This window comes from Haliotis rubra, unplaced genomic scaffold (genome assembly GCF_003918875.1).
Source record: "Haliotis rubra isolate DU_JTF1 unplaced genomic scaffold, ASM391887v1 Scf23, whole genome shotgun sequence".
NCBI lineage: Eukaryota > Metazoa > Mollusca > Gastropoda > Lepetellida > Haliotidae > Haliotis > Haliotis rubra.
The window spans coordinates 3,227,515-3,246,242 of record NW_025766336.1 but is presented as its reverse complement, the minus strand read 5'-3'; the positions used below and the strand labels follow the sequence as shown (position 1 = coordinate 3,246,242).

General features: G+C 38.7%; 1 protein-coding gene and 1 long non-coding RNA gene across 2 annotated transcripts in view; both read right to left on the bottom strand.

Moving 5' to 3' along the window:
* Positions 1-380: 380 nt before the first annotated feature.
* On the bottom strand, positions 381-3,730 carry LOC124278009. The gene is made up of 2 exons (XR_006898954.1): positions 3,409-3,730; positions 381-3,254 (listed from the first exon to the last, which is right to left on the bottom strand). It is a non-coding gene; the product is annotated as an uncharacterized LOC124278009 (long non-coding RNA).
* A 1,277-nt stretch (positions 3,731-5,007) lies between these two features.
* The window catches only part of LOC124277918 (coiled-coil domain-containing protein 154-like), a 63,125-nt gene continuing 49,404 nt past the window's right edge, over positions 5,008-18,728 (bottom strand). Inside the window, exons 21-23 of the mRNA XM_046713643.1 lie at positions 14,139-14,225; positions 12,225-12,382; positions 5,008-7,067 (exon numbers count right to left, since the gene is read on the bottom strand). Of these exons, the coding sequence (XP_046569599.1) occupies positions 6,857-7,067; positions 12,225-12,382; positions 14,139-14,225 (456 nt within the window). The 3' untranslated portion in view covers positions 5,008-6,856. The remainder of the gene's footprint in view (positions 7,068-12,224; positions 12,383-14,138; positions 14,226-18,728) is intronic.

Below are 18,728 nucleotides of genomic sequence, written 5' to 3'. Positions count from 1 at the left end.
CTTTTAGCAATATTCCAGCAATATCATGGTGGGGGGACACCAGAAATGGGCTTCACACATTGTACCCATGTGGAGAATCTTCATGACGTGCGCACACTTTAACCACTAGGCTACCCCACCTCCCCTTACACTGTTTGTATATACCTGGGGGGCATCATCGACCTTCAGTGACCAATTCATAAAAATCAACTATTTTCACTTTTTTAAATTTTACACCCAAAAAATGTTGTTTATTCAGATAATAGATAATTATTCTTTGGTGATGATGTTTTGAACTCTAAGAGCAATCCCATTTTGACAATCTGCCTTGACCCTAAACACTTTCTATAACATTCATGCTTGCAATCCTCATAGTCTCCTGTCAGAAAAGCGAAAACAACTTGAGATATAAGAATAGTTTATTTGGTTAGAGCATCACAGGACAATTAACACAACAAAATAAATAAAATCAACAAATAAGTAGTGTAACATTCTTAAATTTGACATAAATCACAAATATCAATTTTGAGTAATTACTGTGTTAACATCATGCCAGTATAAGCTATAACTATATATATGTACGACAGGACAAAAGCACAGAATAGCCACCTTGCCCTCCGTTCTGCAACTTAATGCATCACATCAACTAAGAAGTGTGCCAGTGTTGATTACGGTTTGAAAACCATTGCGACACAAATGAAAAGGAGGGTGTCAGAAAGCTACAAGCAAGTTAGAGGTGTCATCTACTTGCTCCGTTGTTGTCAGCGTCCGTGGTAATAGATTAACATAAACTTACACCTTGAATATTTAGCTACATCTTCCATTAATCTATGTAAAATATTTCATATTCAACAAAATATGTGGATAGATCAAATTATGCTCACACCTGTATATCATATTTCAAATTATTTAGCATATCTGACTAGTTAACAATACAACTAGAAACACGTGTCCCACTGTTGTGATTAATTCAAATTTGACAAACATTTGAATTTATTATTTCCTACTGTTACAAACTGACTGATAGATAATAGGATGTTTTCAAACTTGTCTCAATGACAATGTCTGTAAGGTGATTATAGGAGTGCTTCCATGATACTAATGCCACTATGTACCAAGAATACCTTTACAGGTAATATACACTTGATGGAGGAAAGTTTTGTTCACAGAACCTGGGATGAACTGATTAAGTCAGGAGCCAAAACAGACTTACAGATTTGATTTACAACCTCACAGGAATTGTCAGCTGATCAGAAATGGTCAACTCACTGGTACCAGTGATGGTTTTGCTGTTGGCTGTTGATAATATGGTACAACCTTCATGCTTCAGCTTTCCAGTTGTAATGCCACTCAACAGACCTTGTTGATTTTTTAAGGGAAAGTTGACATAAAAGGGATGAATAAATTCATTGTTTAAGTTTACAATTTGGCTGTGAGAAGTCAATTGTTTGACTTTCATTCTAGCCAGTCCATACATCTTAACTGACAAGTCAGTGTCCCAAAGTGCTTCAGATGAAGACACTCCCAATGTTTGTTCCATGTTTCCTGTAATACACTATCTAAACATAACAGATATTCATCATGTGAGTAACATCCATGGACTGTTGGTGCACACAGATGTTGAACACTCTTCAACAAGAATGCAACAGAAAATGACTCCCACCACCCATTTAAAACAAATATGACATTTAATACCAGGTAATCATTTCACAGTAGGCTCCTGCTTAAACCTGACAAGTCTGTGATAGCTAACAGATCAGTGGAAAGAAATGGCACAAATATGTAATACAGATTAATTAAAATGAGAACAAAGCATCCAAAATTCTGGTCTATCTAGAGAGTACATGCATGAAAAAATATAATCTGCATTACATCGAATATTACTAAATATCACAATGTCATTAACCGCATTTGAGTCTGAATCAGTCATAACATTAAAATAACACAGAAACTATTGAAATATTTCTTCAAAATGAAATTTAAAATGGAAAGAGTATACTTATGAACAGCATCAATAAATATTCGTTCACTTAATAAAGGTCAATGTACACAATGTAACTTTGTACATAATTCCTTGTTTCAAATCACAAACACATATTCTATACAGTAGTTGTTATTTATAGTTGATCAGTATCCTGAAAAGAGCATCAGAAAAGGTGTTTAGATGGCCTGAACAGTTACCGGTATGATATTTGATCAGAATTGATTAAGTATGTAAAGGCTGTGCTCCACTTCACCCTTACAGCCCAAACTCACAACCATACATTATTCTGTAGGAGTTACCTGTCATCTCAACAATTACTTAACTGTCCAGACTAAACATTCATATGTTATACATTAGTGTCTGTTTGAGATAAACATAGCACAATTACATTATGCTGTCATATTCCCAGGACCCTGTACTATCAGCAAATATATACAGTAATTTACGTGCTACAGTACGTGAGTTTGTCTTTACAGAAAAGTAAAAAGTGCATCACATATCTGTTTCAGAATCATCATTGATGCGTTGAAATTGATCAGTGTTTTATTGTTTGTTAATGGGAATCCTTATGGGTTTCTCACTAATGTTTCGATGTGTCCAACGTGTTACTAAGGGTCCTACTGTGTCAAGTGTCTGTTACTATGGTCCCTAGTGTGTCAAGTGTCTGTTACTAAGGGTCCTACTGTGTCAAGTGTCTGTTACTATGGTCCCTACTGTGTCAACTGTCTTTTACTATGGTCCCTAGTGTGTCAAGTGTCTGTTACTAAGGGTCCTACTGTGTCAAGTGTCTGCTACTATGGTCCCTAGTGAGTCAACTGTCTTTTACTATGGTCCCTAATGTGTCAAGTGTCTGTTACTAAGGGTCCTACTGTGTCAAGTGTCTGTTACTATGGTTCCTACTGTGTCAAGTGTCTGTTACTAAGGGTCCCTACTGTGTCAAGTGTCTGTTACTATGGTCCCTACTGTGTCAAGTGTCTGTTACTATGGTCCCTACTGTGTCAAGTGTCTGTTACTATGGCCCCTACTGTGTCAAGTGTCTGTTACTAAGGGTCCTACTGTGTCAAGTGTCTGTTACTAAGGGTCCTACTGTGTCAAGTGTCTGTTACTATGGGTCCTACTGTGTCAAGTGTCTGTTACTAAGGGTCCTACTGTGTCAAGTGTCTGTTACTATGGTCCCTAGTGTGTCAAGTGTCTGTTACTAAGGGACCTACTGTGTCAAGTGTCTGTTACTATGGTCCCTACTGTGTCAAGTGTCTGTTACTAAGGGTCCTACTGTGTCAAGTGTCTGTTACTAAGGGTCCTACTGTGTCAAGTGTCTAATGGTTACTATGGTCCCTAGTGTGTCAAGTGTCTGTTACTAAGGGTCCCTAGTGTGTCAAGTGTCTGTTACTATGGTCCCTAGTGTGTCAAGTGTCTGTTATATGGTTGGAATGAGTGTCTGTTACTACGGATTCGAATGTTTTCAGTGTGTGTTACTAAGGATCACACTGTGTCAACTGTCTATTATATTTGGGATAATAATGCATCTAGTGTCTGTTACTAAACATCAAAGTGCTAAAAGTGTCTCTTTTTGAGGATCCCAATACATCAACAAGCTCATATAATTAGGATCCTGGTATTAAGTGTCACTAGTGCCCTAGTACATTAAGTGTCTGTTACTAGCGTGCTGATATGTGTGTAGTGTCTGCAACAGAGGTCTTAAGATGTAAAATGTCTGTTACAGAGGTCCTAATGTGTAAATGTCTGTTACAGCTAGAGGTCCTAATGTGTAAAATGTCTGTTACAGAGGTCCTAATGTGTAAATATATGTTACAGAGGTCCTAAGGTGTAAAATGTCTGTTACAGAGGTCCTAATGTGTAAAATATGTTACAGAGGTCCTAAGGTGTAAAATGTCTGTTACAGAGGTCCTAAGGTGTAAAATGTCTGTTACAGAGGTCCTAATGTGTAAAATGTCTGTTACAGAGGTCCTAAGGTGTAAAATGTCTGTTACAGAGGTCCTAAGTTGTAAAATGTCTGTTACAGAGGTCCTTATGTGTAAAATGTGTTACAGAGGTCCTAAGAAGTAAAATGTCTGTTACAGAGGTCCTAATGTGTAAAATATGTTACGGAGGTCCTAAGGTATAAAATGTCTGTTACAGAGGTCCTTATGTGTAAAATGTCTGTTACAGAGGTCCTAATGTGTAAAATATGTTACAGAGGTCCTAAGGTATAAAATGTCTGTTACAGAGGTCCTAAGTTTTAAAATGTCTGTTACAGAGGTCCTTATGTGTAAAATGTCTGTTACAGAGGTCCTAATGTGTAAAATATGTTACAGAGGTCCTAAGGTATAAAATGTCTGTTACAGAGGTCCTAAGTTGTAAAATGTCTGTTACAGAGGTCCTTATGTGTAAAATGTGTTACAGAGGTCCTAAGATGTAAAATGTCTGTTACAGAGGTCCTAATGTGTAAAATATGTTCAAAGGTCCTAAGGTATAAAATGTCTGTTACAGAGGTCCTAATGTGTAAATGTGTGTTACAGAGAATCCAATGTGTCATGTCTACTTCCGTCCCTATGGTTACCTGACAGGTGTCTGTTACTAGGGGTACATATGTGTCAGGGTTCTAATGTGCCTGCAATACACAGTCAAATGTGTGTTCTGTGTCTGCTACACAGAAGGATATATCAAGGCACAGTGGACTGGTACATATGGCAGGAGATTCAACGTAATATCACAGACTGTACATAGCTGCAAGAACTAATTCTTCTCACAACATCCTTGTGGTAGCCAGGTGCCTGTATGTGCATCACTGTGTCAATGTGAGTCAAGTGTGGAGGATGGGGTTTGGTGAACCTGAAGCATGGTGGGGGAACTTGGCTGGATAGTGAATATTTACATGATCATGACCAAAGCAGTTTATTCTTGCTATCATTGATATTTGATGCACTTGGTGAGGATGAAGACATTGCTTAATTGTCATGGAACACACAGTATTAAACATTTGAAAATAATCAACTTAGGACATTGTGTCTGGAACACAAGGTTAAAATTTCAATCAATTAGGACAGTGACTGGAAAGGTTAAATCAATCAATTAAATAAGAATTCTCAAATCATATCTTAACAAAATATACTGTTCATTTTGAGATTTTCAACAAACTAATGACAGATACATGTTGAGTCATATTTCTGATTGTCATGTAATCCAGTTTCCTTTGACAAACTGTAAACAAGAAACTGAAAATGCAATATGTGAACATCTGTTAGAACTTCAGATTAGTAAAACATGACATTTTCCATTACCATTTCAAGAGACTTGTTAATACAAGCTACACTATACATTTCAACTTGTTAGTAATATACATATCAGGGTTCACTTTAGGCATTTATATTCCAGAATAAACAAATGCTTTTCTTGATATAAACTTCTATAAATATATTGCAATTTCCTATTGGCCAATTTTGACACCCTGGTAGATAGAAGATCTTGAAAAACCCTGCACTTACGGAATCGGTTGAAATAAATACTCATAGCAGAAACCTGAAAACTTATCAATGAGTTGGAATTTTGTCATGTTTCACATACTTTTGGAAATATAATATTTTAAGAGAAATAGAAAGTTACAAGAAGTACATGAAGCTTGAAACACTTTGATCAAATAATTGAATATAACTGCTACATTGCAGTGATTACCTTAACAAGGATGGAAGTGAATTGAATGTTTAGGTTTGGGGTAAAAAGGTGAAATCTGTGTTCCTATCCATAAAGGAAACTCAAACTAGTGATACATTTATAGGATTTAGAATCACAGTAAAGTTGATGTGCACAAAGGCAACTTCCTCAGTCATAAGGCATCAAGTTAAAAGGGATACTACTTGGGGAGAACATGTATAAAAACTTAATTCATATTTCTTGTGAAAAACATTCTGACAAATGATGTTTCAGTGGTTGAGTTTAGATGATTGTACCTTTCTATGAATTTTATTATTCCAGTGAAACTATTATAGTAGTTTGGTAATATTAATTTCTTGAACGTTTTAGATGATATGCCAACATCAGTCCTAACACAAGAACCATAAATATACACTGTGAATGATAGGGGAGACAATATATCACCATGTCTCATACCAGTAGTATCCCTTGTAAAACAGTGCATCGACTCATGCACACATCACCTGAATAATATTTGGAAATAACAATGGACGGAGTTCTGCATGATAAATATATTGTGTAAACATGATAATAAATCATAAAAGTGGACGGAGTACTTGTATCCTCATCACAGCTATGCATCCAGCAGCTCACGAGAATCATATTAATTTAAAGGGCCAACCAATGGCAAGAACATCCTTACCAGTGATGCATCCAGCAGCTCACAAGTATCATACTGACTCAAATAATTAACCAGTGGCAAGAACATCCTTACCAGTGATACAACCAGCAGCTCACAAGTATCATACTGACTTACAGGAATTGCCAATGGCAACAACATGTTACAAGAACAAGATAAGGCCACATACTTCAACTAAACCTTTTCTGTAAAACAGATTTGAGACTCCAAAAAGCTGGTATGGTCTTAATTCTGTGAATCTTGTACTGGGTGAGCTAAAATCACATCATCAGCAACAGCATCAGCAGCACTGCAGCAACAAAGCTTGATATAAAGTGAACAATTTCATTTAGATGTCAGTTGATACTCAGTAATTAGATGTTTAAATTAAATGAATGTTATCATCTATATACTGCTTGTGCAGCAGACATATGACATGGCTTGGATGCATCACTACTCTTCAATTTTGACACGTTTAGACTTCAGTTTTTTCTTCTTCTCTCTGGATTCGGGTAGGAAATTAAGGCAGACTACCCCCGAGATCAGAATAAGAGACAGTTTAACTTGTTTCATGGTTTTCCTATCTACCAGGTGGGTTCGTTTCCCTGGTCGCTTTTGCTGGGACCAGGAGATTTACGACTCTTGGGTGTTTGTGGCTTGCTTTTAGGTGTGGGTGGCTTGCTTCTAGGTGTGGGTGGCTTGCTTCTAGGTGGGGGCGATTCACTACTAGGCTGCTTGCGCCGCGATGACTTCCTCCATTTCAGGTACATGATGCGTGACTTCCATGTGAGCCATCTGAAGTGAAAGAATATCACCTTTACCTCCATTTTAACTACACATACAACTGAGTCATTAAGAGTGCTTATTGTCAATGTGTATCTTGTCACTTAAAAACTTCACATGTGTATGTATTTGTAACATGTTTCTACAACATTATAAAAGTAGTTTAACATTGTCAATACCTCACAGATTGCTATACATTACGTTGTTTCTCCATCACTTGTGGAATCAGTGTTGCAGTAGTGATGTCTATATGTTCTGGAGGCTCCTGAGGCTGTTTAGGATTCATGGATAAGATATGATCACTATTCTCTTTGTATGGACATGTGAAAACCCTCCCACTGCCAGTCACTGAGGCAATGGGTAGAGCCAAGATAAGGAAGCCTATGGTATATGTTGGAGCCCTAGTGAGAACCTGAGGGCTTTAGCATTGCAGGGAGGGCCAGGCAGTAGGGAAAATAATGTCCAGGGACTGTGAGATAGACTATATTGTTAAGCAAGAAACATTACAACTTGTACAATGTAAACTGAGACTTTGATCATTGTCTGAACTTGCTGATTCTGTTTCACTGATACCAGACATTTGCTTGAGTTTGTTGATTAAAAATAGCGACCACTCACTGCAAAGTAGCCTTTAATCATGTGTGATGGAGAAACAGCTTATACAAGACCACGAGGTACTGACAACAATAATTTATGACCTATCCCAGTTTTTTCTACTCACCCTGAGAAAACCATGTAGACAAAAACACTAAATGCAGCAAAACCTACTTGACTGTAACATGCATGTCCAAACCATAGTAGTATTATAAAGTATTTTGTCTGAATGATTCAAATAATAATCAAGTTAGTCATTCAAATGGGTATCTGAAAAAGACGATCCTACACAGCAGTTCCGGAGATAAAACAGTAGCCATGTAACACAAAGACAACACAAAGTCCTGCAAAGTTCTGTGGTTATATAACAAGGTTGCTATTTATTCCAGGATTGCTTGGATTTCCTGGCTTTATTTTCAGAGACAGACAGGTTTCATTGCATCTGTAATATTCAGTTACCTCCCTTCTTCATACATTTTCTACTCTCTAGTGATTAATGATCTGAATGGTATTTAAGGCACAAGAAGGTCCTGATGGGGTAAATCACTACTGATCAGTATTGTGAGCAAGTCACCAAGCTTGACCACCAATCCATCTGGTCTTCTCTAATGACCAGCACATGGTGCTAATGAGCTATTTAAACTTGATATTCACCTACTAAATTTGATGTGACCAGTAAATGGTTGAACATAGCAGCATCTATTCTTAGTTCTACCACTGTATTCAATAGTTCAATAATCAACAACAGTTCTGCTATCATGAAAAGCAATACATTCTTCTTCTATGGTAAGGAGTATTTTGTTGTTGTTCCAAGTCAAACTTAATATGAAACCTTTAGATGTTCCACTTAAGCGTTTGAGACTACAGCCAGCAGGACCCTCTTAAACTGAAACCTTCTTAACCTAATGTTGGAGTAAAGCCTAAATTGACACAGTTGAAGATGTATACCAGTTTGCAAAAACACATGTATTGGCATGACGCTGACAAAGATCATAACCGGGACAGAATCTTAACATTGAACTGGACAGAATCTTTACATTGAACTGGACAGAATCTTTACATTGAACTGGACAGAATCTTTACATTGAACTGAGGTTCTGCAGATCTAGGCCCTAGGCATAAACTAGAGCAATTTAGAGCAGCCAATGGGCCTCCCTCACCTGTTGACATGTGCCTTGTAAACTTCAGATCTATATGAAACCAGTTAACTACCGTATTGTGTTTGACAGAAATCTGAGCATGGAAATGAAGTGTCCATGGTGAGCACCAATAACAACATCATGTTGACATAGGATATATATATAGGTGTGTAATGGTAGAGGAAGTGCAATATTTAGATATTGTGATAATCCGTTGAACTACTCTAGGTACAGATGGATATCAAGGGACTGACAATACAACAACAGAACACAGAACACTCAGTGCTCACAAGAAGAATGTTGTCAAAAATATTGTGTACATTTAAATGATAATAATCAAACATTATTAATGCTGAAGGGGTCGTTGTCGGCCCAGGTACTACAGATACGTACCCCAGGTACGTTTCTGCATACAGATATGTACCCTAAACACAGTTAAAATACCCTAAAAGGCGGACGAGTCCATATTCCGCAATCCAAAACCGAAACCGCATGTAGTTGTTCCCGTTCAACGGATTGCAAGTGGTATTCATATGCATTGCGAAATATCTGTTACTGTGTATTCTCATTACTTACATAACGCAATCAAATGTATGACAGTTCCGATCAAGAATACGACACAATGGGAATGGAATCGTCCTAGGGTACGTTTCTGTATTCTCATTATGGCCAGGGTACATGTCTGTATGTACAGAAACGTACCTGGGGTACACATCTGTAGTACCCATGCTGACAACGACCCATTCAGCATTATTAATATGTAATAATAATTAAAACTAAAGGGATTTTTAAGGTGAATCAGTGAGATCAATTAAAATGATAAATGAACTGAATTAACTAAAATTATCCTTTGTTTACTATAAATATACAACAAGCAGGTATTGTATTATTAGCTGGCAACTTGGGAGCCATTCGACTTGCAACATGTACATGACAGTTGTTGATCAGACCAATCAATACAGAAAACACTGAATAATTGCCAAAATATATTATCCATGATACAGGACCATCGAATATCATACTGCTTGCTCATCCATGCCATAATAATGTTTCATCATGTAACTCAAGAAGGAAAGGAAGCACATGTACTGTCAGCTGTAAATGTTGGTTGGTTCTCCAGTACTACTATCCAGAAAACAAACCATTGATGTCATGAGACAACATCTGCTTCATGTGTGTGTGTGGTGCAGTGAGTGACAGTTTGTAAGAAAAATAAACAGTTCCACTCTTAAGAATAATGTGATGCTGTGAAAGAATAGAATTCTGAAATACATTGATAATTTCACTTCAAAAACAAAAGTGTGTGACTTAGTTAGTGATAAAGAAAATAGCATCAGTCAGGTAGGAATGGTTCTGGTGTTATCGCTCATATATATACTCATAGAAAGTCGAATAAGGGAACACATGAAAGTACAAGTGTTCCTTTATTTAATTCCAGAATTTCACCCACAGTGCAATACATACCTTGTGAAGAAACCTGGAAAAGAATAAAGGAACACTTGTACTTTCGTGTGTTCCCTTATTCGTTTCCATGAGTATATATAAAAGATAACCCAAGTTAAGTTTGTGCCTCTATTTGACCACCTAATGTGTGTGAGAAATTATTTCTTGCTCTACTATTACTTGAGACATATAAATGGTTAACAGTGTCCACAACACAACTATCCATATTACAAAGTACAGACAGTCTACAGCCTACACTCAGAAGATATGGCTAACAGGGATTCCTCACAAACATTGAAGGTTATAATGGACATATTAATTCTTATTGCCAACTATGGCAATTCAACTGAACTGAGACAAGAAGTTTCCTTTGCAGTCTTCTTATCAGAATCCCCAACTTAAATGATGGTTTTGTATAAAATATGCAACTTTCAAATAACTGGATACAGTTTGACAGTTGAGGCTCCTATTAAGAATTTCTGGGAATGGTCAGGGTTGTTCGACAAACGAGAGAGTGAATTTTGTTTTATGCCACAGTCAGCCACATTCAAGCTAAATCAATGGGCAATAATTAATTGTGTCTCAGCCAGCGGCTGACATCACGGGCATTGGTAATAGGGATTAGGTGTACAATTACATACAATCAGCCATGAAACCATATAATCCACATGAGCCAGCTCTAACCATATCTTTGGAAACAAAATGTGCAAAAGAAATACTCAAATTGTTTCAAAATTAACAAAATCATTTTACCTCATACTGGTTAAATCTTAAACATTGACTTGGACTATTTTCCTGAAGGAACATGTTTGTGCAAGAGACATAGATCCTGGAGACATGAGATGATGTGGACAGCTGGACATAGCACAGTACAATACAAACACATACCTGCCGTGAGGCACAATAATCTACTTACATCACCTACAATAACAATACAAGAACATCACATTGACATGTGCACTAGTAGAACAATGGCTGCACTAAAATCTCATAGTACAAGCATTTGTAGGACTTTCTCCTGTTGCCATGGATTAGTTGGAGAAATGGGAAGCTAGTGATGGAGTGTTACCTGCTATTTCTCGGCGCCATCACTGTTTGTGAATAAAACAGGAAAATATTAGGTCTTGAATTCTTCAACACCATTTGACCATGAGGCTAAAATAACCTTTATTCATCATGAAGAATGTTATTTTTTAAATTCTTTTCTGAATTTCCTTTGTGGCTTATTTTACATATTTCAAAGAATGGTTTTAAGAGATGTTTGTTAAATCTTTCTGAAATCCCGAGTGGTCAGTTGATTAAAATATGTAAATGAAACATGACATAATCTGTGTTTTTTCTTCAATTGTTCATCCATTGATTCCTTTCAGCATTTTGACAGTTCTGGGAATCTAATAAATGTAAAGTTTGGCACAACATGATTTAACATGAACATACTGGAATGTTTCACAGATGGGGAGGTATGACGAATACAAACATGAACTGTGTTATTATAATTAGTACTGGTGAGCTTGTTACGTCAACACTGGAGGAGGACATAAAACACGGGAACCAACATGGAGATCAGGCAAAAACTTTTGACATGTCTACAATTGTTAGGAAAAAAAAAAAAATGACAATGATTACCAAATAACACTTCCAAACAATTATAAGCATTCAACAACAATTCTTTTTCATGCTGGCACGGAAATGAACGGAAGTCTTGGCATCCAGACGTGAAGTGAGAAAATGAACCATGCAGAACCATCAGGCCACTTTAAATAATGTAGGGTAATATATCAGGAAGAATATACCTTGTATAAAAAAGTCATTAGTATATTCATAATCATGAATAATAGGGGTCTACTTGAGATTGTATGAATAACAACTAAATGTTGTAAAAGTAAACTACAAGCAATACATTATTAGTTTCGTTACACTTATATCATATCTACTTCTTAGGCTATATGGGTGTACATCTATTATAATGGAGTCATCAGCTACAAGACCTCACCTATAGGCATTGCGCACCCCCCATTTGTTGACATCGCTGTCGTTTCCTTTACCGTCCCCCTTGATAAACTGTTTTGGGGGCCGGTTGCGCAGGAGGGGCTGGACATCGGCTCGGAGCTGAGAGACTTCATCTTGAAGTTCCTTCACCTCCTCCACTCGCTGTAGCATTACAGGAAATAGGGGTTAATGGGGGTTAAAATGACATTAACCTCATTCAGGGAGTGGATGGGATGACAGGGTTCAACACTGGAGTTATAAATGGTTAGAATATGGCTTTAGATACAATTTGAACCTGGGACCATTTTCACTAATGGATCTTGGCACGAATTGATCTTAGTACTCAAAGTACCAAAATCTTATAACTTTGATTACTTTGAGCATGTGGCTTCTGATTGATCTCCATACCCAAGCACATGCAAACAGCCATATTCTAACCACACATACATCCGGTTAGCAAAATTAAATTAATCAAACAATCAACGTGGATTAGATGGAAAGGTTCAAACCTGAAACAAAACAGCAGGAACATTAGTAGAAACCAAACATATTATTGTCCATTAGTTGAGAACTGCAATCACTTGTTAAGGACAAGTCAAATGATGCCCTGCCATGTGTTAGTCCCGTGCCTCTGTACCTGAAGTTGCTTCAGATGTGTCCTTACTCAGATATCCAGGAGGGAATCTCTCCGTTGTTCTGAACTTCCCCCAGTTTTCCCATCTCCGTGCAGAGAGTTTCTCCTGCTCTTGGGAGTCCTCGCTCCACTTGCTGATGGACCTCTACTTGGATGTCTGTTCTTTGTGGAAGGACCAGTTTGGCTAGCAACAGATGGAGCTCTAGTCTTCTCTCCTGTCCCATCTTGGGCCATCTGAGAACCAGTTTGGCTAGCAACAGATGGAGCTCTAGTCTTCTCTCCTGGTCCATCTTGCCCCATCTGTGATCCAGCCCTGTTGTCTGTCCCACCCCAATCATCTGTCCAATCTGCATCCCCATCTACCCCCTGAGGATTACCAGGAGCTTCCTTTTTATCATCTGTGTCATCTTTGTCTCCATCCTCTACATCAGATTTATTGAGGTATGCTTGTAATGCACTGTTTCTGCTTGTGAGGGAATTTCTCCTCTCAGCGGCATCTGAATGTGCTCTGCTATTGGCTAGATTAGTCCCAGTGTCTCTGTTCACATTTGTAACATCTTTGTCTTCTTCATCCACATGTTGCTGTGTTAGTGCCCAGCTCTTTCCTGTAATCTCCTCCTCCAAATCTGTCTTCATTAAATCATCAAAACCTGAACACTCTGTTGTGTCGACCGTGAACGCTGCTCCGTTTGTGGATGCCACCGGATGCTTGGGTTATTAGCTAATACTGTTTTTATCTCAGATATTTGTGATTGCAGTTCTTCTAAACCTGACATTCTCTGAAATGCAGAGGTATTAGGATGACTCAAATGTGGAATTCACCTTACAATCTCCTGTTTTAATGCTAGCAAAAAAGAACCAGTGATGTGATTGGGATTATGCCAGCCCAAACATAAAATCCAAAATACAAACCAAACCCTGTATAGAAAGTCATCTCAATAAATGTCACCAATTACTTTTAGGGACATAATAAAATCTCCATATTAAAATGTATTGCTTACATTTCTATATCACAGTAACGTGAAAACAGTTTGAAGACCTTTCCTTATCTTGATATCATGGGACCTTTATGAGCACAAAGATCTGAGAAATTTTGATGATTTTTCTTAAAGTAGTCTTTAAAATGGTTTCAAGGATATCTCGAAAAAGCATTTGCTAAAAAAAAAATTCAACATTTTCATTTGGTAAATGGCTATGGATCAGATGACCTGGTCTCCCACTGTCCACCAACACGGAGCTGAATCTAATCATGTATCTCCTGTATATTGCTCTCCAGCCACTTACCAACTTCTGTTCTGACTGGATCTTCATGCCCAGCACTGTCTTCACTGTCTGGATGGACTCGGCCAACTTGCGGACACTCTGCTGAATCTGTCAACACAAGAATGACAGTGTGTCACAACTCATCAATACATATAACCTTTATTTTCATGGAACATTTGCCTATTAAAGAGCTAGTACAGTGACAGAATTATTCTTCTAACTTCAAAATAATATCAGTTTTGCTATAATTATCAGGTAAAATGCACAATTACAGGATGAGTGAGCGTTTGAAGGCAAATCATGTAAAATGATGATGTAAGACAACACAGTATGCTGCAATCACTGCTATTGACAGTATTCCCTTTAGTCCATCAGTGTCATGTTAATTATGACATAATGTTGTCTGGTACCTTCTCAAGAGCATCTGAAATAGATTCTTTAATCATGCCAGACCAACTTTGTACTTGTTTCACATGATTATGTCCTAGCTTTATTGAAAATGAGTGAGTAAGTGAGTGAGTTAAGTTTTACGCTGCACTCAGCAATATTCCAGCTATATGGCGGCGGTGTGTAAATAATCGAGTCTGGACCAGACAATCCAGTGATCAACAGCATGAGCATCGATCTGCGCAATTGGGAACCGATGACATGTGCTAACCAAGTCAGCAAGCCTGACACCAGCTGATCCCATTAGTCGCCTCTTACGACAAGCATAGTCGCCTTTTGTGGCAAGCAAGGGTTGCTGAAGACGTATTCTACCCAGGATCTTCACGGGTCTCGAAAATGAATAATGAGTGAGTGAGTGGAAACTGCTGTATGCCGCATCAGCAATTCTGCAGCTATTCGCAGCAATCGAAAATGAGTAACCAGGACCACAAGGTGTATGAAAACAAGCTACACAGTTGTTTGGCACCTTATCAAGTTATTTTAAAAATACTGGCATTTAGTCAATGTAAAAATGTAATTTTTAGAGTAAAATTGATATTTTATACTTATCCTGACTCATGCTCTTTTGCTTGTCTTCTTCTTCTTGCGAACATAGTGGAACACTTGTATCTCCTTATTTGAAGCTCCCTTCAAAATAAAATCACTAATTGGTACTCACCACGAGTTGCTCCCCTTTGTCTCCCCTGGCGGGAAAGGTGTCGCCACCCTCTGGCCATGTGCTCCACTCTCTCTCCTGATTTGCTTGAGCCCAACACTTGAATTTACAGGGAAATCCAAAGTGTTATGTGGGGAGGATGGGAGGGCTAACCTCATGAGTCAGGATAAGTATAAAATATCAATTTTACTCTAAAAATTACATATTTTTCCTTATCCTGACTCATGCTCTTTTGCTTGTAGCATCCTACGGAACGGAGGTGGGTAACAGAATACTTTGGATTTATAATTAGTGATTTTGTATAGATATACTGTAATATCCCCTACGGGAACTTCATGAAGTCTTAGATTTAGGATGTTTCCTGTATAAAGAAAACCATAGGTTATATAAAGCCATTAAGGGGAATTACATTATGAATATATTGAACAATACATATAAATTATATATATATATATAGGTGACTCTGATAGAGGCACTGAAATTGACTATATCCAAGTATATGCTTAAGGTTGAATACTTAAGCTGAACATATATACATAGCCCTAAAACTCCCGTGAGAGTTATAAGCTAGATGAGTATGTATAAAATACATATTAATCTTGTGAGGATAATATTTTAACGCCTCACGAGGGACTGTCAGTTGCTGAGCGAGGACCAGTGGTCCGAAATGGTGAATGCCAGAGACATCTTCTGTAGTGATGTCTCTTAGGTAGTGATTAGCAAATACCATGTTAGATTTCCAATAGCATCCTTCCATAATCGTGTTCAAGGAACAGTTACCGTGTAGGGCGAGGGTAGAGGCCAGTGCCCTGATCTCATGTGGATTTGATGCTGTTGGTGGGTCCAAGCCTGCTGCCTTGTAGGTGGCGGAGAATGACAGTCCTTATCCAAATAGATATTGTGGTCCGTGACACTTCTGTTTGATTCAGTAGGCGATAAGGGGATGAATAAACGTTTGAGAAATCTTCTCCTTGTTTTGGATCGTCAGAATAAACTTTGAGCTCTTACCGGACACAGTGATAGGTCTTGTGTATCTTGTGATCCAAGAATAGAGGATAGCCGGGATGTGGAATAATCTGTCTGGTTGACCTGGCAGTTGATTTTTCGCGATGAAATCCCATCTTAATCCGAGGGTGCGCCTGTGTTATGATTGTCATCAAACTGTATCCTCTCGTAATCCAGAGGCGTGAATTTCAGACATTCTTGCTGCTGTGGCTAGCGATAGCAGAAACAGTGTTTTCTGTGAGAGAAATTCAAAGTTTGTCGATTCCAAAGGTTCATAGACCTCACTCGTGAGGTGTTGTAACACTACATTCAGATCCCAAGCTGGCGTGGAACTTCCGCTTTGGTCCTCCAATCGAAAGCTCGTAGTAAGGCCAGTAACTCTGGAGATCTTGTCAATTTGACACCCGTTCTCATGGTGATTACAGAACTAAGCTGCAAGATATGTTGATATCGTTGAACCTTTTAAATGTTTGTTTTGGCGTAGGTAACACAAATAGTCTGCCACTTGAGGTTGTGAAGCCTCTCTTGCTGTAAACCCTTTCTTTGTTGCATAATTTTCGAAACTGTGCCACTTGTCGTCGTATTACATTGTTACGAAGTTGAGTAGCGTAAGGCAAAGCGTGACTGCTTTTGCCGCCCTGGCAGAATATCCTCTCTTGTTTAAACACATTTGTATACAGTCCATACGCAGTAGTTGGAACATTGCTGGGTTTCCGTGCACTTGTTTGGTGTGAGGATGAATTAACAGGTTTTATGCGGCTTGGGTAACTCCAGTGTTGGTTGACCGATTTCTTGAATTAGTATGGGAAACCACGTTCTGGCCGGCCAGTAGGGTAGCGACCAAAGTGAGTTGTAGGCTCTGTGTTTGTCTGATTTTCTGTAATACTTGAGGTATTATTGCTGGTGGCGAAACGCTGCACGCATTGAGGCCTTCCCATGATAGACTTAGAGCGTCCGTTGCCCAAGCTTGGGGGTCTGGGACTGGTGACACTTAATGTCGGTAGCTGATTGTTGAATCGCGTGGCGAATAGGTCTATTAGCCGGGCGCTCCTAATTGCTTGATTATCTGTGCAAAAATTTCCTGTTGATCATCCACTCTGTCGGTGATGGTAGATGAGGCCGAGAGAGAGCGTCTGCTAGTATATTTCTGGCTCCGGAATGTGCACTGCTCTGACATGTAGATTTAGATCTTGTATTAAATCGAACAGTTGAAAGCTTAGGTTCAAAAGGTTCATCGATCTCGTTGAGCCTTGCTTGTTTTATGTAGAATGCCACTGTCGAATTGTCTGTATGGATCATTAGACGCGCATTTTGTAGAAATGTGCTCCAATGTAGAATGGCGTTGATTACAGCTTTCATTTCTAGACTGTTTATATGGAGTTTGCATTCTTGCTGATTCCATAACCCTGATATCGTGTGGTTGGTGAGATGAGCTCCCCAACCTTGGAGTGACGCGTCTACATACAGATGGGTTTTGTATTCCTGCTCTGCTAAACAAATCCCTTCGCAGACATTCGATTTCTTGGTCCACCATAGTAGATGTGTCTGAGATGTTTGGTAGACTGAATGGTTGTACATCGTTGAGATGTGCGTTGATAAGGACCTGTAGGGGACGTGAACTGTAATCTGCCTGTGACAGTCATGTCTTGGGCTGATGTGAGAAGACCTAGTAGGCTCTGCCATTGTCGTGAGTGGTAACGGAGAGAGTAGAGCTGGTGGAATGGTCTGTTGTATCTTGAGCCAACGGTCTTCTGGTACCATAATACGGTTGCGATTTGTGATGAATCGAATACCTAGGAACTGCAGGTCTTGCGATGGTACTAGGTCCGACTTATGTAAGTTTACTAACCAACCTAGTTGTGTTAGTAGCTTTATGATATAATTTAACTGTAGTTTGAGACGCAGTGGATCTTGATCTACTTGTATCCCCGTCGTCGAGGTAAAACGCGACATGTAGCCCTTTGACGATGTAGAAATTTGATAATCGGTTTTCGTTATCCTCGTGAATAGCCAGGGGCTGATGATATTCGAATGGGAGTACTTTCCACTGGTAAAGTAGCCCTTCTAGAGTAAATCGTAGGTATTTCCTGGAATCGGGATGAATGGGGATGTGCAGGTAGGCATCCTGTAGATCTATGCTGCCCATGTAGTCCATAGGACGAATCATCTGGCGTAACTCTCGAGGTAAATGTATCATCTTGAGAAACTTCGATTGGTTTCGTAGATAGTTCTTGTTGAAAAAGCTCATGTTGTAGATGAGTCTGTATTTCTCGTGGAGTTTTCTTGGGAACTAGGAAAACTGGGGAGTAGAAACCTGGTTCGACGTTTGCTTGATCTATTACTTCTATGGCCTGTTTGGATAGGAGTGATGAAACAGCCTCTCTTATCTTTGGTAGTTGTTATTTAAACTGTAAATCGAACTTGGGGGGTTTGATTGTCCAGCGGAGGCTTGGCCTGTAGAGGGATCACGAAATCCGTGTTGAAGAATGTTGGAGGCGTAAGGG